This window comes from Prinia subflava, chromosome Z, assembly GCF_021018805.1.
Source record: "Prinia subflava isolate CZ2003 ecotype Zambia chromosome Z, Cam_Psub_1.2, whole genome shotgun sequence".
Lineage (NCBI taxonomy): Eukaryota > Metazoa > Chordata > Aves > Passeriformes > Cisticolidae > Prinia > Prinia subflava.
The window spans coordinates 28,008,165-28,035,815 of NC_086283.1; the positions used below are offsets into that span (position 1 = coordinate 28,008,165).

The 27,651-nt window shown below is 36.7% G+C and overlaps 1 protein-coding gene across 3 annotated transcripts in view; it reads right to left on the minus strand.

Annotated features, from left to right (window-relative positions):
• Nucleotides 1–27,651, minus strand: part of EDIL3 (EGF like repeats and discoidin domains 3) — a 231,626-nt gene that overhangs the window by 98,449 nt on the left and 105,526 nt on the right. For all 3 annotated transcript variants that reach the window (XM_063421632.1, XM_063421633.1, XM_063421631.1), the window contains 2 exons: nucleotides 18,576–18,704; nucleotides 288–401 (listed from right to left, as the gene is read on the minus strand). In XM_063421632.1, the coding sequence (XP_063277702.1) occupies nucleotides 288–401; nucleotides 18,576–18,704 (243 nt within the window). The remainder of the gene's footprint in view (nucleotides 1–287; nucleotides 402–18,575; nucleotides 18,705–27,651) is intronic.

The window sequence follows — 27,651 nt, forward strand, 5'->3', positions numbered from 1 at the left end:
TATTTTTCTACTTTACGCTATTTTGCTTCTTGTTTAACTATAGATATTTATTGTACATTTTGCAAATATTTCCATTGTATCAGATACTTTACTTGCATATGTGGCAGATTTCGTCTTTGAAATTCCCACAGTCTTGAAGGGAATAAGATGGCTATTTTGAGATTTCTTTATTTGTAAAGAAGTATTTCTACAGTACATGAAAGGGTTGCTTTTTCCTCTTCTGTAAAAGTAAATTCTTACATTTTATATTATTAAAAAGTAAAGTTTTAAAACCATGCTGTACTTACTCTGTTGGCAGTTCCTTCCCATAAATTCACCTGGACATTCACAGGAATAGTTGGCAACAAGATCTGTACAGATTCCACCATTCCTGCAGGGCTCATCTTCACATTCATTCACATCTACAGGAAGCACACAAGAGGATGCCAAGATTAGCAGAAAAATGGTAAAAGCAATAAGCTGATGTTTAAAAGAACTGAAAAAAGGGGAAAAAAAAAAAGGCGTGAGAGAAGTTTTATGTCCTGTCTTACAATATAATTTAAAATTTTGCTCAAGGATTTCCACTGTAACTTCCAGTGGCTATCAGGGCCAAAAATCACAGTTTGGCCTTAAAAAACCCCAAATTGAAGTCGTTTTAATGGAGTAATCAGTAGCGATTCTTGCAACTTCAAGGAATGTAGCTGCCTCTTTATCAACAGATGCCAGTTAAGGATGTGTCCCAGTTCATCTCAATTCATTAAACATCTAATTGACAAGGTAGTTTAACCATTTAAAAAATTCCCTTCCTGTGAATGAGTCAGTGGGCAAATTGAAACTAATAACTCAATCTAGAAGCCAGCAAATTTCATTAAATTCAAAAGACAGAAAAGGGGCTAATCTCAATTGAGTTCCTCCTTTCCAGTACACTTTGTCAAATGCTGCAAGAATAAAACTCCCTTGTGTTTTCCAATGTAGTGACTTTAAAGTGTAATATCAGATTCCTTCTCCCAAATGTGACACAGAATTTTTCAGTCACCATTAAATATGCAGAGGAAGGATATTCATGCATCATAATTAAATTTCTCAGTCTCTACATTTATATTTATTTGGCCTGGAGGAGAATATTACATAGATTTGTCCAAAAGGGCTGCACCTTTGCAGTTAAATATTTTAAGAAGGGTAGAGGATGTGATAAATATGGTAGATGACATAGTAGATAACATGGGAAATCACTGGGAATTGAAGTCATGCTGCTTGCTGTTGTGTTGAATCTGCTTTTGTCCCCAAAATGCAAATTTTTTTCCTGCTGGCATACACAACTAAACAAAATGTTACAAAAATGTCGGAATCTTATGCAACATGGCTTTGCTCAGGAGAAGCAAAATTCATTTCTGTCAACAAAGCTGCTTGATATTTGGTAGCTTGTATACATGACTTTAGTACTTTCAACTTGATGTTTTTTCATTTTCCAGGAATCTGTATTCAAAAACTCAGTGTTTTGTACAGTGAATAGAATAATATTCCCATTAATATGAACAGAAATGCAGAAATAGGTCTTCAGCAAAACATGAAAGTTAGTTTCAATTGTTTGAACCATAAAAAATTCAGATTTTTATGCTAAAATTAATGATTACAGTGAATCCCTGGGCTTTCTTTTAACCCCCAATGTTTTACTGTTTCTCACTTATAAAGATATTACATAGTGGCATAATAAAACTTTAGCATTAGCTGATTTTTTTCTGTTAAAGATGTACAAGAGGAGTAACAGCTTAGAGTGCAAGAAATAAAACCTGCCAAGGGAAATGACCAAAGAGCAGACCTGCTCAGTTCTAAATTAAATTCTTTATATGTATTTATAAAATTTAACAAGATTCTTCAGGTCCCTATTTGCCTTTTTAAGCAAAGCCCATTAACCTTACATTTTTATCAGGTTATTCATCATTTTAATACATGCCAACACATTTGTGGGGGAAAAAATATCAAGGTCACTGTGAAGTAAAATACATTAAGTGAACATATGAACTATCTCTCACTTGGTGAGATGCAGGTGGTAATTCATCCTCCTAAAAGCTTTTCTGTGTAAAGACAATATCTTCTCAAGATTTTTTTCCCCAATTTGCCATTCCTGTTGAAACATGTAAGAGAAAATGCACAGCTTTCCAGAATATCTCATGTTGTCTGTGTGGTGATGGAGAAAATAAACTGAGCTTGAAGCACCACGTCCTTTTAAAGCAATCTTCATATTGCATTCCCATGGATCAATCAGCAATGATCAGAGCAGAAAGATGGAAGTTGGTAATCATTATCTTTGTTACTTGGCTTTTACAATGATTTTTCCCAATAATTTCAGAACCTCGAGTCCCATCAGTTCAAACAAATATGTCATACTTGATGAATGAATGAGAAAAGATTGCTCATTGCATCATGTCTGACATGTTTATTTGAAAAGAAAATCATCTAAACTTTGTTAAAAATTAAAGAACATTCTGAACAGTAAAATAATAACTTTCACAGAGTTATATATTTTCCTGTTGTTATACATTTGACTGAATGTGCAGATGAAGAATATTTAAAGGTGGTTCCTATAAATTGTGGTGAAATCATGTTCAAATTCCTAGATGTGCCAATTCTGATACCACAGTTTACACCAGCTGATGTGTTCTTTCCTTCTGAAAAACATAAACTTTGTTGCATTATCATGACAAGAAGTAAATTTCACTAGAAATTTTAAAATGCCAGAGTTTCTTGGGTAGTTGTTCCTACAGGCAAGAAGGACTCATACAGAAAACTCTGTTTTCAGATTCTCATTCTTCACTGACCACATAACCTACCTACATCAGAAGGACAGAGGTTTCCTTTGATGTAAATTAATAATGCACAGCAAAATCACTGCAGGTTGCTCATGATTTTTCAGGTAAGGTTAGGTCTTAGCTTCAAGGCAGATTCTTTTGCTTTGCACCAAATAAAATACAGAGAGCTGAGTGCTGCCAGAGAAATCAGAGTTCCTCACAAAGGGAGGTGGTAGGACTGATGAGTGAAAAGGAAGAGGGAAAGTCTGGATTTCTAGATATTGTCCAGGTTAGATTAAAAAAACAATCAAAAAACAAACAATAAAGAAAACAAAAGAAAACCAAGAGGAACTAAAATATACTAAGAAACAAAATAAGGCAAATAAGAACAAAAATACCCTCAAACTAAACCAAACGAAAAACCCAAACAAAACCACCACAAAACCCCCAGCCTCAAAATCCTGAAAGCCCAACCTACCAAGATTTCTCTACTGAAGAAGGATTCTGAAACTGAAGTTGATGTGGGAGCAGGGAAACTGACCATTATCTGAAAATAGATTGTTCCTTGAAAGAAATATCTTGAAGGACTGAGAGAGTTGATTAGGAAGTAAAGGCCATGCTAAAAATTTCTTTCTTTGCTGCAGATGATTAAATTTAAATTTCCTATCTCCCAAGATCAGTCCATAATCACAAAGTTATTAAGCAGACTTCTGTTCAAATCACGGTTGTGGTGCACCCTGGAACAAAACTACACTGTCAAAAACTAGGAGAATAATAGAGAATTTTGTTGTATCACATAGTGACTTGGAAAACCATCAAGGGCCAGGTTTCTGTGCTTTTGTCTTCCTTTGATGGATTTTATATATATATATATATATATATATATACACACACACACTTATTTAATCCTCTAAGTATTTAATAAAACATGAATAAGAACTAGAGCTTGCAGACATAATACAATTAAAATACTTAGCCCTCATTTTGGGTTTTACCTGTTAACTATAGTCACATGTATTTTCCTGAAAAATTCACCCCCCGTGAAATAGAGATTTAAATTATATAGCTCTCATAATAAAACATTTAACTCTTATGTAAAGCCATTTAAATCCTTCAGCAAGCTACTTGGTATAAACCTGACATTTTCTGAAGGAGGGGCCAATAAGCTCAATTTAATTGCATTTATTTTTGCCAACACATCTTGTGCTTTGCCTGTGTGTTCATAGCAGTGTCTTGTTCCTGTCCCCTGCCTGTTTGTTCTTTTCACAGCCCAGATTCCTAGTTCCTGCCACCTGAACCCTTGTTTCTGCTCCAGGACTTCCTTTTGTCATACAGGCTTCCTGAAGCTCCCTCCTGCTGACCAGAACATTCTCTCCTTATACTTCGGTTTTGTCCTCATTTTGGCTTCTGGATCACACTCAGGCTGCTCATCTCAACTCAAAACTCTTAAGTCGTGCTTTAAAATCACTCTTCTATCATGATAAAGTAGTTGGCCCATCACAGAAACAGCATTTGTGTTCAAGAGTTTTTACTGGAAGCCAACATGGCCTTTATTAGGAGAATTGATCAAACATAATACAATTATCGTTTACTAATATTGCAAATATGTTTCTTTCCCATAATAAAGTCAATTTAGGATACAATTTAGTACACTTTAGAAACAAAAAATAATCTAGATGCATCTGTTTCATAATTGGCTTCTGTAAAGACCCACTGCCAAACACTGGATAAGATCAACCCCCAATGTGAGTAACTTCACACTCCCTCCTGTGTCCCAGATTTTAGTATTTTTAAAGAAAATCCAAAATACTTCCAATACCCACTTCTTCAAAATACAACTTTTATATAGCTGAAAATGTGTTCAAATATCTTTACTTTTGGAAACTAATATATCATAATATGGAAAAAAGGTAATATGGAATAATTATCTTTAAGTTGGGGTTTAAGCGAAACTATTCTTGTAGTTGCTTGATGGTTCTTTATAGATTTTTAAAATGAATTCTAAGTATCTTTTCTTTATTGTATATCGATCCTGAATGATGTAGTTACACAAGTCAATATTATACCAGTAAAATCACACAAAATGTATGCTCTTACTTGCAGAATTTTGTACTATCTTGTTATTGTTTAAGCTTGAGTTTTCAGGTAGTCAAAGTTCTCATTATCAATTTTCTATTATCGCAAAACTAAGCTTAAATACTCTTGTGTTTATTTGCACCGAGTTGCTCAGGCACCAAATATTTTTATGAGATACAAAATGGAAAAGCTTCATTGAAAATAATTAAATTATACTGGTTTTATTTGGTAAATAATCTGACTAATGAGAAATTGAAATTTAATAAAATTATCTTAATAGTGATCTACTCAGTGATATGATAAGATTTGAAGGATTACAGCAATTCATTTATAGAAAGACATCTTTTTTAGGAGTAGGACTTTTTTTTTTGTTAAAATACCAAAAAAAAGGACAGACAAACAAACAACAACAACAAAAAACCAACCTAAATCAAAGCATTCTTCCTCATATTCATATGGTTTATAAAAACAAGCCTAAACTGTAAAGGTCTCCTAAATTAGGTTAAATTGTTGGTTTGCATTTTCCCCTAGAAAGCTAATAAATAAATAAGTAAATATATGTATTTAAACAGAATGAAAATGCATCAGAAAAAGCACAGGTGGATAACCTTCAATTTTTGGCTAAAAGATACAGAATATACAAATAATTGTCATGATAAGAATTTGTTTTACTAATTTGAATTGGACATTTAAGAAAGTCTCTAACGTTTCTAAATGAAGTTTTGTAATTTATGTAAACAGAGAAATTGTAACTTCAGCTATAACTGATCCTTGATTTAATTAGGATTATGCAAAAACAAGCGCTAGCATGTGTTTGGCTCAACACATGTGAAATATTTAAAAAAAAAAAAATGACATTCCCCTGAAATTCAGGAATTTGGTGTATATTATTAAATCTGATTCAGATATAATAACATTCATCAGAAGACAGGCATCTGTTAGAACTCAGAGCTTTCAGTGATTTTTCAAAGCCAGCTTCCTGAGCACAGAAGGCTCTAAAAACATTGTGCCAAAAGAACCTGCAGGAAGATCCAAGTGTTATGTGTCATGCTGAAGAGCTTCACTGTACAAATATCCTTATTATCTGATCTTTAGAAATATGTGAAAACAGCTTTACACTTGAGACAAAAAAACTAGAAACCTCTTGCTTCCCTATCCTTAGAGGTTAAACATGGTATTACCCCTGCTGTCATAACTCCATAAAATTTTTTCCTCTTCCTATGAGTATTTGGTACAAGATACCGAGGTAAATGTCCTCCAGGATAATCCACCACAGGGCTGTCTTTTAGGATTCATCCTGAAACATTCAGTGCAAATATTTTACATTATATTTTCCTCCAGCCCCGGGGCCCAGCACAGGAAGGAGCTGGAGCTGCTGGAGCCAGGCCAGAGGAGGCTCCAGGATGAGCAGAGGGATGGAGCAGCTCTGCTGGCAGGAAAGGCTGGCACGGCTGGCATTGTTCAGCCTGCACAGGAGAAGCTTTGGGCTGACCTCACTGTGGCCCTGCAGTGCCTGAAGGAGCTGCAGCAAGGATGGAGAGAGACAATTGACAAGGGCTGGAGGGACAGGACACAGGGAATGGCTTCCCACTGCCAGAGGGCAGGGCTGGATGGGATCTTGGGAAGGAATTGTTCCCTGGGAGGGTGGGGAGGCCCTGGCACAGGGTGCCCAGAGGAGCTGTGGCTGCCCCTGGATCCCTAGCAGTGTCCAAACCAGGCTGGAGCAGCCTGGGACAATGGAAGGTGTCCTTGCCCATGGCAGGGGTGGCACTGGGTGGTCTTCAAGGTTCCTTCCAACCCAATCCATTCTGTGCCTCTTTTGGAAGACAGCAAGTCAGGTAAGAGGGTTACTAAATTTGTGTTCTGATCTCAAAAGAAGCCTTTTAAACAAGCAAGCCATGGAAATAGAAATAAGATCTGGACAAAAGTCAGAGTTTTTTGCTTGACAATGCATTAATAAGACCCTCTTTTACCACTAATATACTTTACTTTAAAGGCAAAACAAAACCAATTTTGGGCAAAATTCAATTACTCCTGTCTAGTCTACCTTCAGAAACTGCTTCTCAAACATTCTTGCATTCTTTTTTCAGAGCAATTTTCTCTCTTCTTAAGCTTCTTTTAAAATTCTAATTTACCTATTTTTAAATATACTTCTGCAACTAGACTTCTTAAAAAATAAAAAAAAGAAAATATTTCATGCTACCTGGCAACAATCTAGTGTTCTTTCCCACCCTATTGGTTCTAAAGTATATCTAGGTCACCTTGTTTCAAGAAAATTGGGATATATAGTATGATCCTCTTCACTTTGATTTGTAAAAAAAACCAGGCTCTGAGGAAATGAAAAAATAAAGACTATTTTTAAGTTTTATTTTAATTAATACCTTCTTAAATTTAGAGTGGTAAGTAAAATCTTTAATTTAGACAAACCAGCATTTTTTATGATGACTAATTTCTTTCTCCACCAGTTAATTTGTCATCTTTTCCATCTGTAATTTACACTTCTGTTCAATATTATAGTTACAGTTATTCTGTTATAGTATCAGTGAAATTAGTAGTGGCATGTATTTAGAAATCCAGTTTAAAATTGATTTAGTATCTATAGAATTTTACTACTTTTCTTTGCATTCTACAGTGTCACTTTCCCTAGGCTACCCTTGCTTAAAGAATAATTTGAAAATAAATTTAAAGTTTTGAAGTGACTTTATTTCCATACAACAGTAACTATAATCACAGGTTTCAGAATGCTAGTATTATGTCCTATAAATTATATCCTAGAAATATAAAACTGCTAGAAAAATAATACTTTAAAATCAATCAAGGAAAAGACACAATTAAGTGTATTCCAGAATATATTTTCACTTTAAATTGTCTCCTTCAAAGGATTTTAAATAAGACAGAGCTCTACAAGAGTTGTTGCCACAACAGTTACATATCTTGTGCTGTTAACAAGGCTTTATTATTATTATTATTATTATTATTATTATTATTATTATTATTATTATTATTATTATTTTGAGGTACTTTTTCATCCCTATTTAATTTTTGAGAACTCTCATAAAATCGACTGTTCTGTGAAATTATACTTTGCATAGGTACCTGCTCTCTATTATGCAAAATACTTATCTTTTCCTTATAGCCACTGAAAAGTTATTACAATGTTCTCTGTGGAGTCATACTTCCAACACTGGTCTAGTCAGTACCTTGATCTTCTATTTACCTGTTTAAATGCCTATTTAATGGCTTTTCATCTGAGGTAATTTTAATCTAATGGAATTTTGCAATAGCCTCACCAGGACGTTCCTTATTAGTTTTAAAGGAGTTGGTGCTTTAAAAGTTTTAGTATGTATTGAAGCAGATTTTTCATTTTTAATTACTTTTAACGAACATGGGCATGAAAACCTTTGTCCCATTAAGTAACTTACTATTTAATTTTACACTGTAGAAGTACATCTTCAGGGCAATTATTCCTGGTGTTTCCAATGAACCTTACTAAAATAATTGGCTATTTATATAACAAGAATTTGAAAAATCATTTAAACTGTAGTTGAGGAAAAGGAAAAAAATCTTATTAAAATGTGAATCAAGTGGTGAATCATTTTTCATTACAAGCAATGCTCCAAAAATCTCAACTTCAGAAGTTAAATTATGCAGCATTGGACCAACTGGATGATTTGTTAAGAGAGTGTAGGTGGGCCTGTGGCAATAAGTCCAATTATTTTCACAATGAGTTTGAACCCAAATCAGTAAATTAGCATTATTTCCCTTCACACACCCCAAAATAATTGCATCACTTCAAAATGCAGTTGTTTATGCATTTCAGAATAGAGTGTGGGTAGGGTTGCATTGTTTTTACATGACCATGGCTATGACACAGGTTTTTAAAAATGTCATTAGACAAACAAGTCCTGGAAAGTACAAAGATGATACTAAAATGACAAAGCCAGGTCGTTATGGTTTTTTTGAGTGTCTAATTTGATATACACAGGGTGAATACTCATTTATGGCAAATCTGTATAAATCTCATTTAAACAATCAAGAAAATTTGTCTGAGACACTTGCATAAGTGCACATGTATGTGCTACATAGAGGTAATTTCTATTCTTTGCTGATAGTTTTCAAATTTAGACTCTTATTTGCTCATAAATATATGTATGTTTTACATTAATGGATCTTATATTTAATCTACAACTGCAAGCTGGTGAATGTCACCAAGGAAATAAACACTCATCACCAATTCTGCCTTTTGGACTGTGGTGATTTCCTTGCCTCTTCTGCGAAGGTGATAGGAAGACTCCATCTCCCTTCCCGCAAAGGGTGCAGCAGTTTCACCACATCAGCCATGACTGTCTGGCTCAAAAAGAAAAATATTGTCTTCCAGTGAGTACATAAAATCTGTACCATAAACTAGTGGTGTGGATGCTACAATTCTGGTAAAAATCCCTACTCTTGCTGAGAAATGGGAGGAGGTTCTCTCTGTTATAAGCATTGACATAATGAAGTCAGAAATCAGCATTTTAAACTCCTAATTTTACATTTCTTTAAAGGCTCTCTTCACTTTGCTCTCTTTTCCTAATTTTAGTGTATGTCTTCTGCAGTGTTATTCTAAAGCTCCCTTAAATATTTAGTGACAAAGAAAATGGAGAGGATGAGAAGGAAGCAGATTTCTCTCTAACAGTGACAACTGGTTGTGCAGAAAAGAATGTTACTTTTAAGTAAACTGTAAAAACTACATGAGACTGCATGACTGTATGCATAAACAGCTCTGCAAGATATGTGAAAGTATCACACAGAATACATTTGCAGAGCCAGATGCCACCTTACTGACTTGTCGGGGGGGCAAAATGAGATCTGACAAGATTACAAAGCTTACCTATTATCTGGAGGTAAATAACAATTTAAATATTCTTTTATTGTGCAATGCCTAAACATCTGGACCAGGAAACATTGATTCACTGTAATGTTTTGTTGTAACAGGGCAATTCCTGAATGTAGTTCCTGAATTGAATTTATTGGAAATGTAGAGCTGGTGGTTTCACTTTTCATAGAATCCCAGAATAGTTTGGGTCAGAAGAAATCTTGAAAGATTTCTAATTCCAACCCCCTGCTATGGTCAGGGACACCTTCCACTTCAAGGTTGCTCCAAGCCCTATCCAACCTGGCCTTGGACACCTCCAGGGATGAGGCAGCCACAGTTCATGTCATTCATGTCCCTCTGCATGTTCCCATCTCCTCACTTCTCTAGGACCTAGCATTGGCACCATTCTGTGACCTGATCCCACTGAAAGTCCCATAGTGCAGTTAGTTTGTGTACTTCCAGACAATCCTGGTGGGTTGATTCAAATAGAAGTCCGATAGGGATAAATTTTCAGTGAAGGTGGGCATCATTATTTCTAGCAGAATCAGACAATCACACCAGAGGACCAAACCAATCTCAAGCCAAAACATGACTGACAGAAAGCCACATCTGTCTCATGACATCAGCCACTTTGGATGTGATAAGAAAAGGAAGATCTGTTAATAGTTTTCAGTGTACTTTGAGAAAAGCAAAGGTTATGCCTACATTTGTAAGAAGCATGGCCATACAGAACTGTATGTGCAGAGTAAAACCCTTAGAGATGAGGACACTGTCGGCACATCCCTACACAGGTCTCAGACATGTTTTCTCTGTGCGAATTCTAGAATGTCTGGGTAAACTAAATTTGTGTTTACCCACTGGATGTTTTAAGTCAATTCCCAGTATGTCAAATCCCAGGAATTTCAGACTGCTGGGCTATTTTCTTTTAGATTATTTTAATCTCACAGGGATCCAGTTCTTGTGCTCTGAGCCTGCTGTCACATGAAGCAAAGCATGATAAGTAGACATGATCAAAAGATTTGCTTTAAAAATACACTCCTGACTCAACCTAAAACTCTCAGCCAGATGATCTACAGAAATAATTGTATATTATTTAAGAATAAATGCAGAATAAATGCAAACTATGTTAATATCCTGGGTATTCATATGAAAATGTGACAGCACCGTGGGTTTTGCTTGAGATATTTTATGAATATAAAGGGATTAATTTGTGATGCAGACTGGTTTCTGCCATTAGACCATTTTATCATTATACTGAGCTTCAAGCACAAGTACTGATTTTTCAAGATTTTCTTACACATGCAATGAGTGTGATGCAATATCCTTCTCTCCTTCAGTATAACACTGGTTCTTAAAAGTGTATCCACATGAAAAAATACTACTTATAATTTCAAAAATGTAGCTAGACTACTGAATGTACTCCTGCACCTTCCTTCTAAGCTCTTTGACGTCTTCAAATTTCTCACTGGGTCTGTAGTATAAAAACAAGTCCTTGTAACTGAATTTGTTTTCTTTATTTCATTTTTCAGAAAAATTTGCCATGCAAATTGTTCCATTTCCAAACAATAAAGCCACTCATAAAATTTCTAGGTAGTTTGATGAGCAGTACCAATATTTTGTATAGTAATAGGGAACTGCACAGCCATGTGCCAGCATGAATTCCTAACACAAACACAGTATTGAATTCTGCATCTTTGGCACACCTACACATACAGGCAGCTGAGCACAGTAGCTCTTACAGGAGCAGAACAATAAAACCAAGAAAAATATCTGAATTATGGAAGTAATTTTTTTTTTTTTTTCCCTAGGAACTGCTTCCTACACAGATGGATCAGATCACATCCCTGTGTAACAAAACTTGAAGTCATAAGTGCTGTCTCATTAATCCATCAGATTTCAGAAGATTTCATTTATTTCTTTATCTTCCTTACAGGAACGTGCTGGTGTATCTGTAAGAAAACTGCTGATGCAACAAAGACTGAAAGCAGTTCTTCTTTTAAAACTTCAGGTGGCTATGTTGACCCTAAACCATCACAGTGGCTGAAATTGACTTATGAGTTGCTCTGTCTACCTAAATGAGCACACTAAGTGGGAAAAAAAGGGAAAATAATCCAGCCAAAGCTCTGATGTGTTCTTTCTGTAACCATACACTTTACTATTGTTCAACAACTCTTCACTGCACCCCCACATAGTTTATTAGACTATTTCTGTTATAAAAAGAGGAATGCATGATGTAGACATTACGGATAACTATTCTCAAATTTAGAGTGAGCTCCTTTCATTCAATACTTTTTATTTTTAATTCAAATATAAAGAGAAACTTGTATGTATAAAACATCTCAATATGCTATCTTTTTAATGCAGAATATGAAAAACATAATCTCTTTGGCAATCAAACAGCAATTCCTGCATTTTTGGAACATTAATTTCTTTCCGCCATAAAAAACCAAAACAAACTAGTCCTTAAGAAAGACACTAATTAGGGAAAGACAGATTTACCCACCTACAAAAAAAGTTTATAACGGCTATTGACAACCTAAGTGATTTTTACACCATAGAAACACACATCTCCTTAAAAGCACCATTTATTATGTAATTCAATCGGTGCCAACCCCTCTGTTTAATATTGTCATAAAACCCCAAAGCAATCAGGAAGATCTCTTTCCTCCTACTATGACACCTTAAAGAAACTCAGCCATCAACAAGGGCTGCTTAAGAAAAGCCTCAGATCCATACCCATTTCTGGTTAATACAGGAAAAAGGAAATAAAAATCAGAAGCAAATTTGACAACAAAATGCTGCACAAAGACTATAGAAAGTGCTGTAAGGATCTTTTGACAAATAAATCTTATAGCTTTCTCTTTATTATAGGTCACTGTTGCTGCAAAATACACCACTGAACAGAGAAGGTTTTGAGAAGGCCATTGAGAAATGGTTTAAAAGTGCAACACCAACACACTGCACAGAAAAGGCAATGATTTTAACTGGTTGCACAGGAAAAGAAGAGGGTGCATAATAAATGTCTGCAAAATCACAAGTGGTGTACACAAGGCATTAAAATCTGCTTTTCTTCCAGTCTTATAATGGACAAAGGATGAAATATTTAAAGATGCTGAAAGACAGCAGGTTTGAAATTGTAAAGGGATTTTTTACAATATAGAGCAAAATTAGACTTTGAAACTCAGTGTGTGAGGAAATTGTTAAAATCAGTAATTCAACAAGAAACAAAAAGCTATTTCAAGTATGTATGGATAAAAAGATAAAACAATCCTATACATCAAATTCTAAAAAGAGTGAAACAAAATTTGTGGTAATATTATACTTCCTATCTGGGATTTTAAGGCAATCTCTGGCTCTTACTGAATCAAATAAAATCTTCAAGTAGGGAGCAAGCCTCAGCTCAGTCACCTACTGCTTTAATCATGCAATTTATTTGGACTTCAAGGAAAACAAACATGTGTTTCAAATTTCCCCAAAACTGGTGTCATTGTTGTCCAGTCTCACCAAACATTTGTTGTAAGAGGATCCATCAGCAAAACGTCCTCCATTTTCAGCTGACAAACCTGTCCTTTTTCACCTCGTTAGAGAACTCACTTTTCCCAGGCAGTTCCCTCAAAAGTTCCCCAGTCTTCTGTAAATGGGGCAAAACCCCCAGGGGCTCGCACACCTGTTGGTTCTGCCATTTCCTCCAGCCCCTTGACACAGCTTCAATTTTGGGAACATTTTACTGACTTTTCTTCCAGTAGCCTTTAGTGGCTATTCATTTTTATATTCTTTACTAGTGATCTCTCTTAGATGTCTTTCAAATTACCCACTTTTTTTCACATTTTACTAAAAGAAATTTAGTCTAGAAGTTTCACAAACTAACAATGATATATCCTTCCTCCTTCCTTTCTTATCCACACTACTGGTCAAACACAGGAATAGTTTTCAAATTTCAGCTCTACAATGCTTAGAGGCACAAGCACATACTTACACACGTAACAAGCTACTGTACTATAGAGTTTATTATAATACCATTAAGGATCTTATAGGCAGTATAATTTGGTAAAACTATTCACAGAGATAATTTTGATGAAACTTAACACCCTCTACCCCCCCTGAATAAAAAGGAACACCTCATTTAAATTTAGAACACCCAAACAGATATTTTTCTCCAAAGGGGAAACCATAGCTTGTGTGTATCAGGAGGAATATGGGATTAAAATCTGGTGTGGTGCAAGTGCATGCACACTGGTACATTAAATTTGCCTACTTGGCTTTTGGGATTGCTGGCTTTGAACAACCTGCATCTGTGCAAGAAAACAATGAGTTTTAGCCTTCAAAAGCAGCTGCATGAAAACCATCTGTGGGAAATGGTTTCTGGAGTGCCCTGCCACTCAACTACAGTCAGGAGTGGCTTAACAAGACCTCTCATTCATTGTAACACAAAAACCCATGGCATATTCTGCTCCCTCCTCACAATAATTTCTTCCCGGTGGCTGGAAAAGTCACTATGATGCTGCAGCATGGCCGGCCGGGCCAGGGAGGGATTGTCCTGCTCTGCCCTGGGCCGGGCGGCCTCACCTGGAATATTGTGTACAGTTCTGGGCATCATAAACTGTGTGTAAAAAAGACATTAAACTGTTAAGAGAGTGTGCAAAGGGTGGTGAAGGGTCTGGAGGGGCCGTGTGAGGAGCAGCTGAGGGCACTCGGTGTGTTCAGCTGGAGGAGACTGAGGGGAGACTCATCACAGTTACAGCTTCCTCATGAGAGGAGGAGGAAGGGCAGCTCTGATCTCTGCTCCCTGTGACAGGGACAGGACCTGAGGGAAGGGCTGGAGTTGAGCCAGAGGCTTGGGATGGAGATCAGGGAAAGCTTCTTCCTCCAGATGTTACTGGGCACTGTCCAGGCTCCCCAGGGAATGGGCATGGCAGCAAGGCTGCCAGATGGACACTGCTCCCACAGATTCACAGGGTGGGATTTTGGGGTGTCTGTGCAGGGACCAGGTTTGGACTTGATAATTATTATGAGTCCCTTCCAGCTCAGGAGATTCCTTGATTGGATACTGGAATTTGCTGGCAGAGATTATGCCTCAGGTGAACTGGCCAGAAATGTGTGGCCACTGGTCTTTCCAGCTGTGGCACCATAAGTAAAAGCCACTGTCCTGTGGACAGCTGGAATGATGCCTCAAGGTACAATTGAAATCTGCTCTGCCACAGCACCCCACCTCTGCAGTTCCCAACACTTTTGTGTAGCAGATGTAAATATCACAGGCCACCCATGACATGGAGGAAGAAAGCAGAGCTCTCACTAAAGCCTTGGGAAGGGCTTGCTTACATTATTAAATGTGTTTGATTAATAACCCTTATTCTTGGACTGCAAGGATTTTAGTTATGTCTGGCAGAATTAATGATCCTCAGAATATAAACCCACATGCAAATCAAACCCTTAAATCTGAACCCTTTATTGCTTCAAATGTAAATTTTCCTGGTTTTATCTCTGTCCTTTCATCTACTTGAGTGGCAGCTACTAACACATATTGTGTCTAATGTTGCAAATTTCTAGTTTATCCAGTAGGCAATGTCTATCTGATAATCAGAATAATGCATACTGTATATATGTTTCAAAGTTCTGGGATTTTTTTTGTTATGAGGGGCTTTTTTCTCTTTTTTCTTTTGTGTTTGTTTACATGGGGGTTTTTTGGTGGGTATTTTATGATTTTGGTTTGGTTTGGGTTTGTTGGGTTTTTTGTTTGGTTGTTTTTGTGGGTTTTTTTGTTTGTTTGTTTGTTGTTGTTGTTTTTGTTTTTTGGTTTTGGTTTTGGTTTTTTTGGTGATAAACTGTCCATTTCAGTTTTGGGGGTATTTTCATGGATTTTGACTTGTTCTAAGGTGTTTAAATACAGACTCACAGACTGGCTTCAGTTTTAAGGGACTTTAAAGATCACCTAGTTCCAACACCTCAGCCATGGGGACTTCTCCAGCTCTCCAGGAGCCCCTTCAGGCACTGGAAGGGGCTCTGAGGTATCCCTGGAGCCTTCTCCAGGTGAATATCTCCAGCTTTTCCAGCCTGGCTCCAGGACAGCCTTTGAGATGGATCTTCATACCAACCAGATAAATAAATGCCAGTTAAATAATGAAGGAATATTTAAGGAATAGATTTGTTACGAATATCAGCTCAAAATCCTGTTCAGGTCTCTATAACAGGCAGACTTTTCTGTTTTCAGTTACTTAATCAGCTTTCAAATGGGAAACTCTTTTTTTTTTTTTTTTTTTCTTTTTTGCCACTGAGTAATCAGAATCTTTTCAGGCAACCACAGCCAGTTAATACCAGTTTTGCAATAAATTGAGAATATACAGTCAGTAACATTGCTAATGATCTCTTTTCTAGTTTACATCTTAATTATTTACATGGGTAAAAGGTCAACAAATCTCAGAAATACTGACAGGGAGTTTGTTGATTTAAGTGATAAAATACCAGCTTTGAGAATGTATCTTGACTGCAGAATCAATCACCTGGCTTAATTGATTTGGCAACAGAGTATTAGACATGAAAGAAATCCAAGATGAAAAGGTTTGTACAAGAGAATCACAACATGATTTTTGGAATTCTTGACAGTGTAGAGGAGATGTGCCTTGCAATGAGGTCATTTTAATTTATCTCTTTATGATAAATTTGACAGACTTCTTACTTGATGTACAGTGAGTTCAGAATTGAATTGCTAAACTTCATGAAGCAGAGGAATTTGTATCAAAGGAATGCTGTGAATTGAGCCGAGATGATATTGTATAAAAATGTTAAATTAAGTCCACCACTGAAAATCCCACAATTCTCCCTGACTGCAGAGAGCTCTGTGGCTGCCTCTTACAGCTCCCATCCCCAGAGATCTTCTGAACACCTGGATAGTGTAATTGATTTACCATCCCAGCTTAAATCAGATTATCTGAAAAGGACAAATTTTATTCTCTCCAAAGAATAACTGTTCACATAAACTTTCCTCAAATCCCTTCAGCTGCCTCCTGGTGTGGTAGTGAGCCTGGGTCAGCTGTATGAGAACTTTACTTTGTCCTGAAACTGACACAAACACACTTTGTTAATTATCAGGAGCTGTTAATTATAGCTAACACTATATACCTCAATATTTTTTAAAGGATGCTGTGGACCCACCCAACAACTTTGATGACTCACTCTGTGATGCACCAGCTGTATGTTCATTGCTCATTAATTAAGTGAAAAAAAGATGACATTCCACAGACACCTCATACTTAGCAACACGTTTTGCTTGATGAGAACTTGTGGTATTATTTATTTCATTAACAAAGGTCAGCTCCTTGATATTTTATGGAAGAAGTGTTGTGTGCCATGTAACAGGTCCCATGATGGAGTGTCCCAGAGCCCATGAATCCATGTGTTTTCATAGAAGCTCATGCACGTGGCTGGACATCAACCACTCATTTCCATGCTCCCAGTGGAGGAGGTGGCTGTGTATTTTCACTAGATTAAGTCAGTAGCTTTGCCTACATTACCCATGCAGTTAAGTGAGAGTGTGGCCAAAGTTAATGAAAATGAGTATCCATATTCCAGTCTTTGGAGACACTTTTCTCTGAGCATTTAAGCAACATAACAAACATGAAGATGTTAGCTGAGCTGGACTATATTGGTCCTTGACACTTCAAATTATAGACAAGTATCTTAAAAGAACAATTAATTCAGGTAGGCTGGATTCAGTGCTTATTTACTCTTATCTAAATGACTAAACTAATTTTTACTTGTGAGTGGAACTTGATTCTTGACTATTTCTTTGAGTTTTTTACCTTCTGAGTAACAGCTGGCTTCCAAATGGATCAACGGCATAAGGTTTTAAGAGCCATGCCGCTCTTGGTTTAAGAACCATTCATGTACAAAACAGAAACCCCAAAATTTCTCTCCTGAACTTCTCCTCAGGCAAGCTCTTGTTTTAAATGAGCTTTGCGTTTGAAAAAAACCCCCCAGTTTCTATTTTAGTAACAGAAAATGCAGACTGCCTTTATAGGTTAGCACACGACCTGCTCAGTCACTAGCAGATGAATATACCTCACTAAAGGGTTTTGATTGCTGATGGGGTGGAGTAGAGAAGCAGCAAAGCTCCTGACTCTGTGTTAGCACTAGCCAGCAGTAACTAAAACATCCCTGAATTATCAATGATGGTTCCAGCACAAATTCAAAACACAGGCCTACACCAGCTACTGTGAAGACATTTAACTCTCCTCCAGCTAAATCCAACACATCCAAAACTTCTTTCCCCATGTGATTCATTCTAAGTTCTCTAACTACACTCTAAGATGAGGATACTGACCTGTTGTTCCAATTTGACCTGAAAATGGGAAATACTCTCCAAATAAATGATAAGTATTAGAAAGAGATCCAGACATTGTATTTTAAACAGGATTAAATTTACTTCTGATGTAAGTCTGGAGGTTCTGCCCTTGAACTTAGATAGCATGATTCGAAAACATTTCTTCATTATTTATAAAGAAAGATGTAGAAGACATATTTATTCACATATTTTTTTTTAGCATTAATCAAAGCAAACTCACAAACACTACTAAGATAAGAAGATAGCCCTTCTATTTCAAATATACTTCTGCATTGAATCCCTGCAAAATACGTTTACCTTGTCCTTGCCATGCTCTAAAAGATGCATAGCAGATCATGTACAGTTTTGTCCAGTGAGTTAGTAGTCAGGTCATTTTCTGAAGGCAGCAGCAGCATTCTGTGGTATTAGCTTGCTCATAATATAAAGGCCAAAGTCTGATATACTCCAGAAAACCAGATCCGTTATTAATCCTTAACAGTGCATGCAATAAAAAGGTTCCTATCTACAAATACAATAAAATTTACCATGTGGAACTTACTGTGCTGGCAGTGAATCCCATTAAATCCCTGCGGACATTTACAAACATAGCCTATGAACGTGTCGCCTCGGTATGCTTCACTAATTTCACACATCCCACCATTATGGCATGGATTAGGAAGGCAGGGTCCTGAGAGAAAAGGGGGAAAAAAAAGAGAGAGAAGTATGTACACATCCACAATAACAACCATAATAATTTCAGTCATTTATAAACATTCATTAAAGAAATAAAATGCCTTACGCAAGCCTTTATATTCCACTAACTCAGTAAAATACACCCTTCAGTTACTTCAGATAACTTGCCAGCATGGATTTTTATGAACAAGAAAAAAATATGAAGTGTGTCACTACTCATTAATCATTGCATTAGTTTTTAATGTGAGAGAAGACAGGAGGCAGTGAGGCTAAATCTTGCTCTTCTGTTAAAGATAACAGGCATTCTAGCTTTTGCACCACTGAGGAAATAGGTATTAATCAAACATGCCTATCATGCACTGAGTGACATGTACAATGTCCCTGAATGATCACTCCATGTCAAGTTAGCAGTCTGAGGAGATCTTTGCTATGGCTCCGGGTGACTTTCTGAAATGCGAGTATAGCAGTTAACAGCTACCAAACCAACTATTCTTTTCTACTCAGTGCCTCTGTAGCACAGCCTCTTCAAGATGATTTGAAAAAGCTCTTCTGACTAAATTTTCCTTTTCCCCAACAAGCCACATGCTAGGATGCATAAAATTTCAGCACAAAGATCTGTTAGGATTGCAATTACTATAACTTTAAACACCTTTGAAAAATGGAATCATTTGACCTGAGGTCTAGAGTTTACTCATTTAACAGCACTGTAAAAGAGCTACTTACATTTTATTATCTTAGTAATACTACTCACAACATGACTTCTACCAGAAGAAAACATTATTTTGATGATTTTTTCCAATGTCATTCTAAAGAAGTGGCCCTGTTTAGAAAGCCCCATGTACAAGTTTGTCTGTGATTTGTAAATTCAAAATAATGTATGTTATTTGTAACCTGTGCCATGTATCCTGAAAGGCAATAACCACTGCTTGTTGAAATGCAATGTCATAATCATTCACTCACTTTAAATTTAATTTGGAAAAAAAAAAAAAAAGGGAAAAAAAAAAAAAAAAAAAAAAAAAAAAAAAAAAAAAAGGAAAAGAAATCTACAGCATCATTTACTGACAATCAGGGTTAGGAATTTCGAAATCACAGGGTTTGGAAAAGACCACCAAAGCCATTGAGTCCAAGCTGTACCTGATCCCCACCTTGTCTCCAGCACGGAGAACTGAGTGCCACATCTCAATTTTCCTTGGACACCTTCAGGGATGGGGACTCCAAACCCCCCTGGGCAGCCCCTGACAAGGCCTGGTCACCCCTTCCATGGGAAAATTCCTGCTGGTGTCCAACCTGAGCCTCCCCTAGCCCATCCTGAGGCCATTCCCTCTCCTCCTGTCCCTGTTCGCTGGGAGCAGAGCCTGACCCCCTCTGGCTGTCCCCTCCTGTCAGGGAGTTGTGCAGAGCCAGAAGGTCCCTCCTGAGCCTCCTTCTGTCCAGGCTGAGCCCCTTTCCCAGCTCCCTCAGCCACTCCTGGGGCTCCAGATCCTTCCCCAGCTCTGTTCCCTTCTCTGGACAGGCTCCAGCCCCTCAATTCCCTGTTGTGAGGGGCCCAGAGCAGCCCCCAGGATCCAAGGTGGTCCCTCAGCAGTGCCAACACAGGGACGGTGCCACACCACGGCAGGGACAGCCCAGGGGCCATTGGCCTTCTTGGCCACCTGGGCACTCCTGGGCTCATGTCCAACTGCTGTCACCAGCACCTCCTGGGCCTTTCCCAGCTTTCCAGCCCCTCTGCCCAGGGCATTGGTGTGACCTGGCAAGCCACCTTAGTGAACCAACAAATGAACTAATTGAATGATTTAGACTTGAAAGAGCTGTAAGTTCACTGTTTCTGAGTGTCTGCTCTCCATGTTCTCAATTAAAAGCCCAGGCCTGAAAGATTCACACAGAAGCACCATTCATCCAGGTGTCACATCAGTGAAAACTGCACTCTCCAAGCAAATATTAACTTGCAAAGCATAATAATTGACTGAATGATGAGGATGTCAGAACATATTCCCCAGTTATTATTGCCCATGTGGCTACTGCAATTTGAGAAACCACGCAGGTGCACATTTCTATTACAACTTTTGTCATCAGACTGTTGCAATATACAGCTCTGCAGAGGTTTTTCTTGTGTACGTCATTAAACATGGGATAAGTCTCACTGAACCAAAAAAATAATGGACATGAACATACTGCAGATAATTCCAAATGGAATTAGTAGCAGAAAAAGGGCAAAAATCGTGAAGATGAAAACAAGGAGAATGGCTGCTGCCTGTTTTGCCTTTTGCCACACACACTTTGTATTACAATTTAAAAGTGTTGGCACACTATATTCTTAATTCTACGAAGACTTGTGTCTTTCAAGTATTACTGCTTCTATTCTTTCAAGTATCACTACTTCATGCTATTTTTCCTTCATAATAATTCGGGAAGAAACTTGTCTAATAATTTGCACCTTTAGCCTCCCACTAAATATGAAGTATGTATTTTTTTCCAAGTCTCTATCACAGTGTTGCAGTTTGGGGAATACCTGCAGGCAGCCTCACATGTTAATTGTTTCTGTGCAAGCAGGATCTCTAATCTTCCAAGAACAATAAATCTTTTAATAATTACTTTCTCATTTTGCTTTCTGCTTTCTCTGTATGGCTTGTTAAGCACACATTCAGCCTACTTTCATCAATTTTCTTTATATTTTGCATTTTCTCAGATCAGTCCAAACTGCAAAGGCTTAAAAGGTCATCTGAGGTGCATAGTGATAAATATACTGGTTCATGACAGTATTTCTAACTAATGTTTTTCTTCTATGAAGCATTTATTCTGGAAAAACAAAACAAAACAAAACAAAAAACATGAACATTTTTTTCCTTGTTATGGTTGTTATGGACAAATAATATAATTATTTTCAATATAAATGTTGAGCATTTTGCTTTGGGTATTTTTGTTTGCTTTTTTTGTTGTTGTTCATAGAAACTAGTAGTTGAAAATGATTTTTAGAGCCACAAAGGATATGTTAATAAACAACACCCTCATTAACTGTGCCCAAATTGAAAAATGACAGTCACACAGTTTTGACTGTGTTAACATTTATTAATTGATAAAGACATGGGTTAGACTAACACGGTGTCCTAAATGAATGAATGATTGAAAATTAAAAAGCCTGTGCCACCCTACCAATGCTTCTCCTAATTCCTCAAAGGACCAAAATTTAAGTTCACACATCTTGAGCTTATTTAAATTGCATGAACACCTAACATATGATTCTTTACAATTAATTATTAGTCAATTAAATATTTTTAACTGAGTCTACAGGAACCCTGATGCAATTTCTGCAGATTTAAGTGTCTTGAAGGATCTGGGGCCTAATCCTGCCATCATTCCACTGAAACACCAAAAATGTAATATGTAAAATCTGGGCACAGATGACACATGAGGAGAGGTCTGGGCCAACTTCCTTAGGGATGTCTAGGCTTTTAAAAACCATGGTATTAAATTCTGGATAATTAATTCTGTCACAGTTTCATTAATATGGTCTGTTACTCAGATCTATAACAGCAAGTCCACAAATATCCTTTTTAAAAATAAAAACCAAAACCAAAAAACAAACCACCCAAAAACAAAACCAAAAAACCCAACAAACAAAAAAACCTCCAACAAAAAGCTCCAATAAACAAACAAAAGAACAACCCAAATACGTCAACTAATTTTCAAAAACAGTGGACTTCAGGGATTGTTTTTTTTAAATCAATAGTGCTGTAATGCTTTTACAGGTAATCTTTAAGTAGCTTCCAACACAAAGAGAACAACAACATTTGATCAATATTAATGAGCAGAGAAATTCAATGGTATGGTTTCCAGGCATTTTTATCCATGTTCATATAAAGTAATGTCAGCAAGATTAATTGTGCACTCAAAGTAATAGATCTGTTCACTTTGCTGCTCTTTTGAGATCTTCTTTATTCAGTTCCAAGGGTATCAGCCAACATAATAAGTATAGTTTAAAATACATCATTCTGTTATTCAATTGAAATCCCATGCTGTTTTTGAAAAAATATTGAAAGTTAACTTAAAGCATAGCAGGTTTTAAATTTTAGATGTTCTTACTAAAACCTCTGAGACTTCATAGATGTATGAATCAAATAAATGCATCCTCAGCAGAGCTGCAAAGGGGCTCAAGGCAGGACTTTGTTATCTGTTTTCTCCTTTGACAAGTAGAGTCAACAAAAATTTATTAATAAAATCTTATGTCATGCTATACTGCAGTGGAAACTGAATATTTGAGAGAAACCATGAGTTTGTCCATAGAAGATAAAGCCAGGAAAGCAAGAAAACCAATTTAGTGACAGCCATCTACCTCTAAAACAATTAGCACAAGTGTTTGTTTTGCCAAATATAAAATCTGCTGATGCTTTGGTGGAAAAGATACTCAAAAATTACAGAGGATGTCATTATACAAGAAATCAGCATCAGGCCATCTTCATCACACAGCTGGATTCCCCAAATTCTGAAGTGTGCTAAAACAGGTGAGCAAAAATAAAAACCCACCTTCCTAAGTCAAGCTTCAGTGACAAATATGAAAAATATTAGGAGAAAATAAGGAAAAAAAAAGTGTACTCCAATGGAGTAAAACATGCAAAATAACCACAAATTTTACAAGTAAAATTAAAGAAACGGAAATAAAAAATGTTAACACTTTTGATGATATCAATCCATTTTCTCTTCCTGTAGAAGTAATATGCCTCTAATGAAAAATACTAAATTAGATACTGACCTTAATATACACCAAGGCAAAGATACAAAGCTAATTGCTTCATTTATTTTGTCGAGTATTACTGGAGTAGGATTAATAGATAATGTTATTCTGATGATATAATAAGCTGCAAATCCCATCAAAACAAATATTAGGATCTATCATCAAACTAATAAAAGGCATCAAATAATTTCACTTTTTATTTTAAAGAAAAGTACTCTCCAGCTGAGTGCCTTTGTGGCATCAGCTTTTCATAAGTTCCTCTTGGCTTTACATGTATGTCGAATTGGGTTTTTCCCAATCTGATAAATTGAGATCTTCATCAGAGCTCTCTCACACAGTTTTAAGATCAGTAGTTGGAAGTTTTTCTCTGTGTTTGGATAATACATGATCCTTTAGGTGCTTCCTCTGCCAAAGCAAAATCTTCAAAATAAGCTGTGACAGAGCTCACTCAGCAGGAGCTCCTGTATTTTGAAATTAGTGTGTGCAAAGGAAGGCAGTGTCACAAACAACTTATTTCAAATTTATCGGAAGGCAAGAATCAGCCTCCTTGCTGCAGGAACTCGCAGAGCGGCACAAGATGCTCACGGTGAGGGAGCTAAGGATCATCACACTGAATTAGGCTCTGTGTCCAGGTAATCCAACACTCCACTGCCTTTGCTCAGCAGTTCCTGCAACCTGAAGACAAAGCTGAAACATCCTGCCATGGAAATAAGCAAAATCTGAGCTAGACATTTTACAAATATTTCTGATGAGCCTAATTTCTGAGTCTTCCTAACTGATATATATGTTTTCTTCACACAGTTAAAAATTTTACCACCATTATACACACAGATGATAGATCACCTTTTCTTTTCAGAAGTACATTGACCTTTTTCTATCCTCATCACCCTTTTAAAAACTTAAAATGGATTTTTGAAAGGTCTGCCCCTTCAAATGTGAGATTGCAGAATTCACACTTCAGCAGACACAAATCCAAAGTATAACCTAATCCTATTCAAAAGGGACCATTTTCCACAGAGACACACAGACGAGCATTCAGATTCATCAGGAATGTCCCTACAGGTTCTGACAGAAAACTGCTTTATTGCACAAAAAGGTCAGGAATATAAAAAAGCTTTTGAGGGTCTCTGATATTCCTCCCATTTACCACTTTGGTTGTTAATTCAAAACTATTGTGAAGACTTTACCCAGCACAGAGGCTGCTTTTGAATGTTCCCAGGTGTCTGCATTGCAGTGCACAGTTTGGGCACATTTGAGGAGCGTGTTCCCACCAGATGTGTTATTGACCTTCTGAAGGTACTGCAATCATGAAAATGTCTTATAGACAACATGCTTATTCTGTCACTAAGTTATGAAGCATCAGCAGTAATGAACTAATATTTCGTAGTCCAGTATTTGCTCCTTCTTACCTATTTTTTTTTTTTTTAAGTAATTCTGTGTTAAAAATATACATAAACATCTAAAAATTTTAGGGCCCAACTCCAGTTATACTGGTGCATCATGACAAACTGATCATCATCAGTTAATAATAATGATCATAATAAAGATGTACTTTGAACTAACTCATTCTTCAAGGCTCCTGAAGTGTAACAAGAAATTCTTGCTTGCCCAGCACACTCAAATATTTGCAATGTAAAGAGAAAAGGAAATAAACCAAACCACGACAACTTCTTCCTATTTTTCTAAATATTCCTAAAATTTCTTTTTGAATTTGCTACTATTGCTTCTATTTCACTGTTAGGATACAAATGTACTTTGCATCAATAAATATGTATTGACCTGCACCTTGCTTTTTGTTTGGTTATTTCAACCTGATAATAATAGGCACTGCAGAACATCATTCACGGTTTATGTGGAATATTGATAACAATAACTGATTGCTGCATCTTAGTGCTATTAATGCATGAAAGCAGAAAAAGTAATTAGATGACACACACTGTCGTCTCATGAACATTCCCAAAATACCAGCTTTGGAGGAAAAAAAAAATCTGTTCAGCCTGGTTCGTAAGTGAATTAGTAGTGTATTAGATTCTATCTGCCTATATATTCATTATAAACTAATGGCAGAGATCCAGACTTAATTGTACTGTGATTAAATATTTATCTTGTTTTTAATGCAGCAAATGGAGCGTGCTGATTATGATGATCAAGGTGTTTCCATCTGGATGCAGAAAAATATAAAGTTCACCCCCTGAGTGCAAAGTGCTTTTGGGTCATTTCTGCACATTTCCCTCCAATTCTATTCCGTAGGATTCTTCTACAGGGAAGAAATTTAACCTGATTGTCCAGCCATCTCCCAGCCTTTTTTGGTCTGAATAGCTAGAATATTTTCTGAAAAGATGCAATTTATACTTGATGGATATACAATGCATTTCCTTAAGAATCTTAAACTTCTCACCCAAGCCTTTGATGGAAATTATACCCAAATTTGAGGCATGGTGAGTGTAGCAGGCACTTTAGTGATTTTACAGACGGTGAGACATAAAAATACTCTAAAAGCTGGGGAAAATGTTCAATGCACTACAAGACATTTTCCCCAAGACCTTTTCCATTATTTCTCTTCATATTTCTCAGTGTCCAAAGCTAAGAACTTTGCCAATTTTCAGTGCTGTTTTTCAGCTCTTTGTACCTTTTGCCACCTAAATATGTGTTTCTGAATAATACCCACAAGTATTCTTCCCCTACCAACTCTCCCATAAACCTCTTTAGCAATGTGAGATCTGTTCTGCATCACCTTTCACAGGAGGAATTTATCTTTCCAGTAGGAATTTATCTTTCTAGAGAACATCTGATCAGTTTACAGAAAATGTATCTTCAAGGCTTTTCCTCCTCCTCCTTTAACTTTCAACTCAGGCAGCATCATTGCTGTTTTTTCACAGATATCTTTTTTCTGTCGCTGACTTCTCCCACTCTTTCTGACCCAGGTGTGGCATCTTGTTTGCTACACTTCTCTTGTCATTTACTTTGTCTCATTAAAACCAGATTAATTTTCCAGTTTACAGTAGAAATCTTTTCCAAATTTATTTTTTGGTTGATTTTGGTTTACATCAAACAGAAAAAAAACACCTTCTGCACACAGAGAGAAACATTTTGTAAAGACTTTGCTGAAGGACTGCAGACTTGAATTTTTAATATTAAAATATTTGGAGAAAGATTGAATTTCAGATGGGATGTCTGGAAGATTTAGTTCAAAAGTGCCATCTGACAACGCTAATGTCTACAGATTCTGCATTAAAATAAACTCTCCAAATCCATTTTCTACATAGTTGGAACAAATCCATATCTGTGTTTACTGCACCAGTAATGGCTTGAGTAAAACAGACGCAGCAATAAAGAAACTATATATTGTTTGGTACCTAATGCAGAACCTCACTTGTAATTGGGATTTCTGTGCAATAATGTTATTTTTATCATTGCAATTCTTGTCATCATCTATGAAGATGTCATTTTTCTTTCTTTCACTGCACTTTAGTCTGCCAATGATCAGGACTTCTTATCCTTTTTTGCCTCTATAACTGGGAAAAAAACCCTGCAAAGATTATGTGAACCTTAATTATAACAGGGAACAGGATAAATCCAGTTAGTCCTCTTGCTGAGGATTTCAATGGGAACTAAAAATGCCACAGCCTAAACTTAGCTATTCATATTTGTATGAGTCAGGTCCTAATTACTAGTGTTGCATTAATGACACAGAAACAGCAGAAGAGAACCTCAGAGGGTGGCTATCCTCAGGACATGAAATATTATTAAAAAGTGATGAAAGAGAATCACTAAATGTGAAATATATATAGTCCAAACAGGCATAAAGTTGTCCATAGCAGAAACCAAGGGAAATAGACAAGTTACACACCAGTCATTTATTTCCCTGAGGATGTAGGATAGAGGAAATATATCCTTTCCTCTTCCACCTTTTTTTCCCAAGCTGCCATTAAACACTGCTATTTCCATGTAAAAACACCCAGCCCTAAGTCCTATTGAATTCCAGATCCTGTGACTATTTTCTCTCATTTCCTAGCTAGACCATTCTTCTCTTTTCTCTTCATCTCCCACTCCTGCTTCACACTGGTTTTTTGTCAGCTCAGAAACCTACACTGATTGAGAATCCCAGTTTAAAATCACAACCCATGTTTGCAGTCATGAACCTCCAGTTTGGAAGATGCACAGAAGGATCACTTGAGCTCTGCTTCCTTTGCGGCAGGTACATCCACAGCAC